Source organism: Mizuhopecten yessoensis, unplaced genomic scaffold (genome assembly GCF_002113885.1).
Source record: "Mizuhopecten yessoensis strain PY_sf001 unplaced genomic scaffold, ASM211388v2 scaffold10161, whole genome shotgun sequence".
In the NCBI taxonomy this organism is placed as follows: domain Eukaryota; kingdom Metazoa; phylum Mollusca; class Bivalvia; order Pectinida; family Pectinidae; genus Mizuhopecten; species Mizuhopecten yessoensis.
In genome coordinates this window covers 19,923-31,198 of record NW_018408409.1, presented here as the reverse complement: position 1 = coordinate 31,198, position 11,276 = coordinate 19,923, and the positions used below count along the sequence as shown (strand labels likewise).

Here is an 11,276-nt window from a genome sequence, read left to right as displayed (position 1 = left end):
CAGTCCTAATTGTTCCCAATTGCTAGTGTCTGATACCTCGTCGCATTGGATTCCATAGTATCCACCAAAAGGCTGGGACTTCACTTCTTCCACAATAGATTTCTGAATGTATGTCTTAATGCAAGTTAACAACTCGTTCTGAGAAGTGTGTGATGTGTAGGTTGCTACTTTTGAACTCGTTTCAAAATGTTGTTCTAGGGTTGTATCGCCCGCTTCTATTCTAAATTGAATAAGTTCTTTGAAATTACCCTTGTTCTTACTATGGCCTGCATCATCATCCCGATGTCCCCTAAGCGCCATTCCACGCCTACCACAGAACTCTAAACATTCAAGCATAGATCTGATTATATCGCGGTTCTTAGCGATGATTGCTGCATTATTCGATTCCAGATTGACGTCGATTCTGAGCGACTGATTGACACACGATTTCTCGAACCCGTTCAATCTAACCATCGAGTCAGCGTGATAACCAGTCTGAGCATGCTTTTTCAAATCGATAGTTGCGTCTTTCCATTTATTGAATGGTTCTGTAACCAATAATCTTGGTCGGCGACCGGATGTGTCCGCAAAAAACTTACAAGCAAGGCAATATAACCCAACTTTTGACTTTGAATATGCTAAATCTTACATAACCCTTAAGAAAATGCCTCCTATAATCTGAAACATATTATTGCTACAAACATGTTGCAAGATGACTGCTACATATATATGCCAGTTCGCAAGTGACAACAGTCGTGATGAATATGTTACGCACCTCCACATTGACCATTGCTCTGGTCACATATGTTGTCTTTACATCCAGGGGAACATTCTCTGTCACAATGGTCAGCGTAGTAACCAGCCTCGCATTCTGAAAACAGAACAAAGCCTACTTAGCCTGCACTACTCACCTAATCTTAATTTCAGACTGATAACATTAAAAAGTTCAATATATAGGTGTACGTGTATGCTTTATATTGCTATCTTTTCTTATGACCTTTGCTATTAAAAAAAACTGTCTCAAGACTTTTACTTATTTGACCCCAGTGACATTGAAAGAATAACACATTATGCATCTGAACATACTTGGTAGTTCTTAAATCAAGTAAGTCACTGACCAAATATCATCATCCTGTGCCATTTGGCTATTGAGAAAAACTTAAACATATTTGATTCTATGACACAGAAAATTGGCCGAGGTCATTCGGTTAAACAAACGTAATAGCCCTTCTTTTCAGTATGCTACTGGCTAAATATTATCGCCCTTGACCTTTTGACCGTTTGGTTCTTATGAATAAGTTGTTTACAATTTTGACATTTGACCCCTGTGGCGTTGGAGGCGTATCGATGTTGTTTTGTTGGGCCTCATCCAATGACGCTTCAACTTAAAAAGTTCTACTCTAGGCATTCAGTTTAACAAAAGGAGGCGTTTAAAGGTTTTGACAAGTTTGACCATTATGACCTTGAAAGTAGGTAAAGGTCATTTTTTTGTTTTTTTGCAAACTATATCGGAATACAATCAATGTAGCTATGACTCATTGCCTTCTAATTTGTTTGGAAAACCTGTTAAAAGGAAAAGTTGACGGACGACGGGCCGACAACAGACGACGCGCCTGGGCAAAATCGAACATTTGAGCAGGTAAGTAAAACTGACTACATTCTTTTAAATCCATTAAATAAATAAGTAAGTGCTCGTTTTTACTTGTGTCGCTGTTTGCGATTAATCATTATACGGGGGTTACAATAAGGACATAATCTTGACGCAATGCTCTACTATCAGATGTCGTCGCGTTAAGCCGGAAAGCTGCCACAAGAATCATTTTTCAATCAATATTAAGACGTTCCTCATTTCTTAAAATGGGATGTGAGAAACATTTCCTAATACAATGTGTACTGTTGATCGATAAACTTCAACCTCAGGGCTATAAATTAGATCGAGATTAAAACTGTCGGCAAAGCTAGTGCAGGTGATCGCGAATGGAAATTACATATATCCGAGAAACATATATGCTCCAGTCTATTAATATCTAAAGGAAATATTCATATATAATGTGACAATGAACCGATACCTCCAATACTATTACAGGATATAACATATTTTGTCTACTGAGACTGAACGAATTACCTTTTAGCGACAAAATCTTCTAAGCATGTAGAGTTAGAGATAAACCATTTCGAAATGGTGAATTGTATCAGGAAAAAAATATCCTATCATGATTTATCCTATCACAGAATGCATCGTCTGATAATGGGGTTAAAGAGATCTGACCAGGTGAAAGTATTTTTTGAATAAAATATCTTTACAATACCTGAGCAATGTCCAGTATCTTCATTGCATGTGTTGGTCTTGCAGTTGGTTGGACACGCTTTTGCACAGTTCTCGCCATGTACACCTGGCTTACAACCTGTAACGATACAATTTGCTTATATCTGTATTCAATAATGGGTGAATTAAATGCGAGGTTTGACAAGGTACCGTGAAACCAGTTTCAAGTTCTTCATAATTGAAGAGAAACATCTGAAAATACATTGATGATTTAACATTTTAGGAATATATTATTGTATTAAGCGTGTCTTGAACAGAAATGAAAACTCCATGGTTTGGAAAAAGTGTATATAGTTTGTATAATATAGTACTTTCATATGGTCGCGTCTTGATAACGTTATATATTACTGCAACACGATGCAGTCAGGTTTATTCGGGATCTCAGTTCCATTGCAAGCAAAACACTTAAAAATTTCAATGCAGCTTTTTATACGTATGAAAACCCCGTTTTTGTGTTTAAGATTTTTCTGTATTGCGGCATGGACAGCAAACTACCATTGAACTGGTAGATACGATTGTTACCGTGACAGTTTCTGAATTTCAGGGTCGAGTATATGTATTCTTGTCCTGCCCCGTTACTAGTTTTAATCTCTGATTATTCAGCCAGCCATATTGTCAAGCGTGAACCTAATTGAATAAGTCGCCAAAAATACGATACTGGCTCATGGAGTGATACTTCCTTGTTGAAAGTTTTTAGCCACATGTTTGCGTAGCATTTTGTTTCACTTTCATTATTCACTATTTTTATACAACCGTTATCAAAAATAAATATATTTAGTGTGTTTTATCTTACTTTTCTTATGCATAGACATTGACTTCCATAATGTATCACAAAAAAACATTTATCAAACATTGTCTATCTTTGCAATTCGTCGAGCATTCCTGATCACATGTATTTCCATGATAATCAGGAATACACTCTGTAAACATAATTATTTCATGTCATATCATTGTAGCAAAATGACTTACTACATAGAACATACATTTCATTCATTTATCTTTATTCCCCAAGAAGGAATGATACAGATTACACATTTAACATTATTGTCAAACACATATATCATTATCCTGGATGAGGAGATTTTGTGCTCACACGAGCATGAGAAAGCAATATTGACCGAAAGAAAATTCCTTGATTGTTGCAAAAGATCCTTATGAAAGACTTAAATAATCAAACAAAAGATGAAATTTCTAAAAACAAATGTTCAGTTCTGCATTTTGCAGAATTCATTGTGACAAACAAATCTCCAGTCTCCAATCAGTATTATATTTGTTATATTAAACAATCTTAGTGCGGATTCATATGTAAGTCATATGAGGTAAGTAGATACATGTATATTATTAATACCGGATGATGTCAGACTTGAACACTCTAACGAAATTATTAAAATTATTGGTACATGTACTATCAAGGTATAAACATATTACTGCTATAAGAACCGATTTTGACCAAGAAGTAACAGTACGTTGATTATTGACTTTGTCGCATAATTGCTGAGCATTGACGTTTTAGAAGTCTCACATTCGCTTCAAAGCTTAAAGCACCTTAACAGGAGAAAACACCTTAATGCAAGGCAATAGAAAAAGAATAATATATGTGTTACATTTATTTCTACACGTTCTTCCGCATAGTGTTTAAGCATACCTTTTTTAGAAATTTGACTAAAACAAATACCAAGGAGATAATAAAACTTTAATTCAAACTCAAAAAAGAAAACACTTAGGAGACATACGAACGAAGGGAAGATTAACAAAGAGACCATTGAAAACGTACAAGAAAAATATGACCAGGATTTCATGAAAAGCAAGCGTCTTGTGCTTAGCTCTTTGACGACAGCGGCCATTACAATCTATGTCAAAACCAGGTAATGTCACGTCCTAAATGTGAAATGTGGAGTGGTGGAAATGGAACAAACAAGCAGATTAATCTGTACATGTATACTAAAAAACGACCTTTTAAACACACAATGAAATAGCATATTTCCTAATTCTGTCCTGATGGCGACAATAAACTTTGTCTGACGTCTTCACCGAGACGCATTTAGACTACTGAAGTGTTTTATTTCTCTGTCAATCAGAGAGCATAGAAGCCACCTATTGAATTTATCAGTCAATCAGAGGCCATGGTGCTGACATTTTGACATATATGAATACATTTTGCTCCCCTTTCAATGCCCGAAAATGTCGAAATAGGATAAATTTAATGACTACATTAGAATATGGAATCGTTATGATAATTGCCAGGACCACCGCCTCATATAAGAAAATAGTGTATTTTTATTTCACATATAAAACACTTGATACCACGTTGACGGCTTCGCGATCCTATAGTCTGAGTAAAAACTATTCAAATTTTTCTGATTTTTCAGGGTTAAAAGATTTATTTTTCTGATGTAAGTCAATATTACCACATGGTCTCAGTCATGATAATTATGTTACGAACCTGTACAGTGACCATTGATCCGGTCACACATGCTGTCTGTACATCCAGTGGAACATTTTCTGTCACAAAAATCAGCGTAGTAACCAGTCTCGCATTCTGAAAATAGAAAAGTAACACAATGGGCCTGCATTGCTCATCTAATTTTAATTTCAGACTGTTACTTTAAACAGTTCAATATACTGAAATGCTTCAGATAGAATAACTTTACATCTGAGTTTTGCTTTTCAAAATAACCTCTTAAGGGTTATTTACACTCATTTGACCCAAGTGACCTTTAAAGTGTAACAATGTCATTCAACAGAACACATTTGGTAGTTCTTAATCCGATCAAGCCACTGGCCAAATATCATCTTTTTGTGCCCTTTGTCTATTTAGAAGAACATTTACATATTTTACTGTATATGAACTAGAAAGTTGGTCAAGGTCATTTGTTTAAAATAACTTGGTTTTCATCTCAGAATTCTACTGGCCAAGTATTATCACCCTTGGCCTATGGACTATTCTGAAGAAATCATTTAAACTTTTTGGCACATTTGACCCCAGTGACCTTCAATATCGGAACAGCCCATTTTCAATACCAGTTTAAGTAGGTCGAGGTCACTTCCATTGCCAACCTTTGTCTCCTAATTTCGAATGAAACTACCAGCGCAATGTATTGACTGTAGGCTGTACGGTTCTTATGGTTAAATTATTTGAACTCATTTTGAGAATTTCATTACAGAAATATTTTTTACTTGTAACCATTTTTCCTCGAATTCGTCTTGTTTCGTTACATACATAAAGTATTTTTTCTGTTAAGTTACAGATATGAAGTAAAGGTACAAATGTAGATCATGTTGTTGTTTTTGTAGACTGTTGCTTTCTGTGGAAGCATATTCATTAGATTACAAAGCTGATATTTAACCAGTCGTACTGTCAAGCGTGAAATTATTGGAATAAGGTGCCAAAATTACGATACTGGCTCCTGCAATGTATTTCTCGAATGATACTTCCTTGTTGTAAGTTTGTAGCCACATGTTTGCGAAGCACTGTGTTTCACTTTCATTATTCACTATTTTTATACAATCGTTATCAGAAATAAATAAATTTAATGTGTTTTATTACAAGACAAAATATGACCAGGTTTTCATGAAAAGCGCTTAAGCGTCTTGTGCTTCGCTCTTTGACGACAGCGGCCATTACAATCTATGTCAAATCTAGGTAATGTCACGTCCTAAAAGTGAGATATGGAGTGGTGGAAATGGAACAAACAAGCAGACTAATGAGTACATGTATACTAAAAAAACGAACTTTTAAACGCATAATGAAATAGCATATTCCCTGATACACTCCTGATGGCGACAATAGACTTTGTCCAACGTCTTTACCAAGCAACATATTTAAGACATCGGCTTGTGTTTTAATTATCACAGCGACAACATCAAATGGTCACTTCAGAAGGTATGTTACTTACCTTGACAATAGCCTGTTTCTGCATTACACTTATTCTGCTTACAGGTAGCTGTACATTTGTCACATGAGCTACCATGTCTTCCAGGGTTACAACCATCTGGAAATATCAATGTTAAATTCCCAATTGTAACAATGCCTCTGACTAAAGGACTGAATTATATATTTAATTTTAGATGTTTTTTAACCTTCCCTATCAAGAGGCACCTTTATGATATATTAATGCAGTTAAACAATGTATTAGGTATTACAGATTTAGTCACACTATATAGATACATGGGATTATCGTATGTATGGATGTACTTAGACTGACCATTATAGTGAGGATCATGTGGCACGGACGTGTAAAATACCAGTATTATACGACACAAACTGCTAACAGACATCCAACTGGATGTTCTTATTCTTTCTTGAAAACATATAAATCTACAAACCTTAAGTACAAGGAACAAAGGTGATTGTATTCAAGCTAGACCTTTTTATCCACATGTATACTATATCTCCTAGATCCCCCACCACCGCCTATTTCGTCTAGACTATTGAAGTGATTAATTCTCAATCAATCAGAGAGCACGGATGCCACCTATTGAAATTATCAGTCAATCAGAGGCCAAAGTCCCGGCCGTTTATCTTTACATTTAAACGTTTAAACGTTTGCTTATTTTTTAAAGAGTATAACCCAGACGTGTCACTTGAACGTTAGCCTTATAAAATTCTAGTTGTAACGGTTGCGGCTGTTGAAACAATTTACGATCCAATAATTTAACAGTTTGTCATTTGATGAAAAGTCAATCTCCTATGTGTCATACTTGAAATGTTTGATTGCAATAGGTCACATAATTTTTAAAAAAAAGTCTGGACACAGTTTGAAATCACAAGTACAAAAGAGCGTTAACTCTTAAGACCACAATATAAATAGCAGGTGTGCAAAAAGCTATGTACCGATTATACATAGGTTTTGTTGAAATGGTTTTCCTTTTTTTATGAGTTGGCCAATCATAATTAGATAAAGGGAGACGGAAAAGCTGATCCCTGAATTATCCTTTAAAACAGTTACATACAGACATGTGAACAGAATATTTGAATAGATCTGGTGAAACTTACAACGACAAATACCACTGGTAGAGTTACAAATTCCTCCGTTGCAACCCGAACAATCCTCGTTGCAATCGCCGTTTCCAAATGTTCCCACAGGACAACCTGCATTAGCAACAAACAGTCATTTGAAATGAATACAGACCATGCATAAACCAATAGTTCACGTTAAAAAAAACAATTGTTAGGTGTAAATTGTACGTCTTGATCAGGAGTAACAGAACTGTTCTGTGACACAAAAACACGTGTAACAGACCTCCTGTATCTCACAAAACAAGTGTAGACGACCTGCTGTATATCACAAAATCATGTGAAACAGACCTCCTCTATTCAAAAACACGTGTAACAGACCTGCTGTTTCACTAAATCATGTATGTGTATCAGACTGACTGTATCTCACAAAATCATGTATTACAGACCTGCTGTATTACAAAAAGCATGTGAAACAGACTTGCTGTATCTATAAAAACACGTGTAACAGACCTGCTGTATCTATAGAAACACGTGGAACAGACCTGCTGTATCTTACAAAAATCATGATTAAAAAGACAAGGGAATACCAAAGTGTCAACAAAACCATACTTTGAACTGAACATCGATATAATTAGGGCGTAATATGAAAACAGGAACGATTAACAGGGAGACCCTTGAAAAGTAAAAGGAGCATAAGACCTGATTTGTAGGAAGGGTAAGCTTCATCGATGACATCCGCATGTAAATTCGTTTTAAGCAATGTGTTCATTTGATGGTTTATGTTGAGTACTTCCAGATTGGGTTTTTCCTATACTTCAAGCATTATATTTGAATTAAATTTTTGTTTTCTGTTTTTGTTGCTAATTTGATCTTGTAGGAACCTGCACAAGATATTAGTAAAGCATCCTACTTGGATACCTTATATTTTTTGAGATTACATCTCATGCTTTTTTATCAATTCTGCTTATTTTACACACATTCCATGGTTCAATGATCACGATGCACAACGTTCTTCAATGTGTTAAATCATTGTAAGGATTTCGTTTTTCATCATAATACACTGATTATTTGGTATAGTTCTTTCTTCTACAAGCATGGTTAAATTTAAGGTACACTGTTCAATTCCATTATGTGGTTTACATTCCTTTTTATTATTACTTTGGTTATAGGTTCTATTTTACTGTAAGCGGACATCGTAATTCTGAATTTATTGCACTTTATGTACATTTTTGAAAAAAAATAAAATAATTTTCTGAGTTTAATTACAAAGTGAGATCGAAGCAAAGACCGTGTAATCGTGATTTATCCGAGTTGGTGTAGAATAAGCGAATACCGAAGTTCATCAGATTGTTGGATAATTTTATTTAATAAATATGTTTTATTGGAAAGTGTGTATTTGATCTCCTTAACGCACTTGATGAACTTTGCTTTTCATGGTATAGTGGCATGAAACTTTCGCCGACAGTTTTTATGTCAGGTATGCCCTGACCAAGTTAATCGAGCGGTATATGCCTTTAATTTTGTTACGTTCAAGCAATATTGAATTGATAATAGACATGTTTGATCTAAATTAAAGTACATGTAGGTATGAATAATCTTACCGAATACTTGAACCTCACAAAGTTCCAGGAAGGCTTCGTTTTCATTATACCAATTGTACCGAAGGGGGTTGTTCCTAAAGTTGTAGACTGTCACATATTTGGCAACGTAAGGACAATAGTGTGTCACCACCAACCGGACCTCCGCCTCTGTACTACTCTGGTCTTCGTAGCAAAGGACGCCATTATTTGTCACATTATCGTCACTTGTAGTATTTGAAACATACAGACGGTAGCCGGCAAATCGTGAAGCTTTACCATCTGTCAAAATAAAAAAAATCCCAGAATTATCTGAGTTGACAATATAGAAGACCTCTTTACCATATTTCAATAATGTTAAAAAACAAAAATAAACCTCACTGATTTCATTTTACAACAGATTAACTTTGCAAGTGTACTTCCGGTGGACGAAATGCAAACACGCAAACTGACAAGTGGTCGCCTTTTTTAGAGATGGCATTGGTTTAAAGAAATCTTGACAGAAGAATAGACAGACACCACAGAATAATTCATTAATTCATCATAGTCTTTTGGACCATGTGAACAAGAATTGGTACGAGGTCAAGCTTCACATCAGTATGTTGCTCAGTATAGACTTGTATTTAGCACTGTCTTCTTCCGCACATACAGGCATTGTTTTCCTACTTTTAAATATTTCTCTATTAAAAGATCCTTGTCTCACTGCAAAAAAAACACCCTCTAACTATTATGGACGCATTTCACCTCGCAATAGTTATCTTTTATCATTTAGCATACCTGAATTGAATCCACCTCTTTGGTGGTTGTCACTCCAAAGTAATTAAGAGAGAATAATAAGTACCTAGCCTCTACAACTGTGACTGGGTTTGCATATCCAATAGTTGAAGGTTGTTATAAAAAATTATTACTTGAAATCATTCCGGATAGTGCAATAAAATCTTATATTGAATGGGTCAAAAATTGAAATTGAATAGTCTGAAAAGCAAAACTTCCATTATACTATTGTAAAATATGAACCATAATGTCAGCAGGGAGACCCATAAGTTGAAACACCATAAATTCGTAAAATGTTTCAAAAAAGAAAGTTACATTTTTTTTCCATGTAAAAGACATATATATATATTTTTAATTATCGATCAAAGTTGAAAGTAAAGATATCTCTGCTTCATAAGGGAGAAAGACGTTTCTCACAACCCTTTTTTTTACCCTGGAGAGCCATATCCACAGAGGGATGACAAAAAACCTGACTTTTCCTACCTAGGTAAAGACAGCTTACACGGGCTATTATTCTGAAAATGTCACCATTGCGCTATCACTTTTAACGATGTAAGCAAGGGAACGTCATGAATTTTGCCACACCTTTCATGCGACCTTGATAAAGGCGCATGGCCGTGTTTCACTGTCAGAACTTTCATGTGTTAGAAAAAAAGTGGAAGAATAATAATTCGACGTTCAAATGGTCAAGACTCTTGGTCAAGCACAACTTGAAAGTAATCTATTGTATCGTGATTACCATCACAGTAGAAGGGTGGATGGTAAATTCTTGCATTCTTCCCAGATACCGACTCCTTAGTCCTACCAACTAAGCACCTGGGTTTCAAATCTATCAGTTTATTTTAGAGACAACTATAATACAGAAATACATGTACAAACACTGCCATTTATTAGATAGACAACAAATAATACACGAAGTGCACACTATCTCAACTTGTTCACTATCTCAGAAATCTATAAAACATCAAACTCCTAAATAAATACTCTCAAATTTAATAGTAGTATGAGAATATATCAAAATAATTTCAAACCTATGAGAATCATAAATCTCACATCCTCAAACAATGGTCTCTCACAAATAACACAAAAACATCAGATCACTCTACCCAATATTCACATCAATATTCATATATAATTAACTTACCCATTGTAAAACAGGTAAGATAAGGTACAAACTCGTCAAATATAATCCCTGATAAGTTCCGCATTACACCTAGCCCTTTCCTTAACATATTTGGCACAATATTTCTGGCATTTCTCAAAACATCCCTTAAATTTCCATACTTTACGCAGATAAGCGTGGACATGCATATATCACACCTGGATTACAGAACATAAAACAAGTTCAGGAACTGAGGAAACAACTCTTTGTCCATCACTCAAACACAAACCCGAGACACCACATCTACATACATGGACAGAAAGAAGCAGACTGACCGTTGCAACAACCGTTTGTCAACACCAAGAAACATGGAGTTTCTTCACGTGCTACCATATATACTAGCGGAAAAAAGAAACTGTGCATGCCTAAAATGTTTATATAAAAATAAATGTGTATGACGTAGAACGACAAGGTTTTCAGGGACAATTTATGTGTTATTTATTAACCGTTGCATTTAATTTTCCACGTTATGGAATCAATAAGTTCCGCTCAGGAGTG

The 11,276-nt window shown here is 35.2% G+C and overlaps 1 protein-coding gene across 1 annotated transcript in view; it reads right to left on the bottom strand.

Annotated features, from left to right (window-relative positions):
• Positions 1-11,276, bottom strand: part of LOC110459638 (EGF-like domain-containing protein comC) — a 21,765-nt gene that overhangs the window by 2,425 nt on the left and 8,064 nt on the right. Inside the window, exons 3-8 of the mRNA XM_021511982.1 lie at positions 8,867-9,124; positions 7,302-7,397; positions 6,202-6,297; positions 4,749-4,844; positions 2,289-2,384; positions 755-850 (exon numbers count right to left, since the gene is read on the bottom strand). Of these exons, the coding sequence (XP_021367657.1) occupies positions 755-850; positions 2,289-2,384; positions 4,749-4,844; positions 6,202-6,297; positions 7,302-7,397; positions 8,867-9,124 (738 nt within the window). The remainder of the gene's footprint in view (positions 1-754; positions 851-2,288; positions 2,385-4,748; positions 4,845-6,201; positions 6,298-7,301; positions 7,398-8,866; positions 9,125-11,276) is intronic.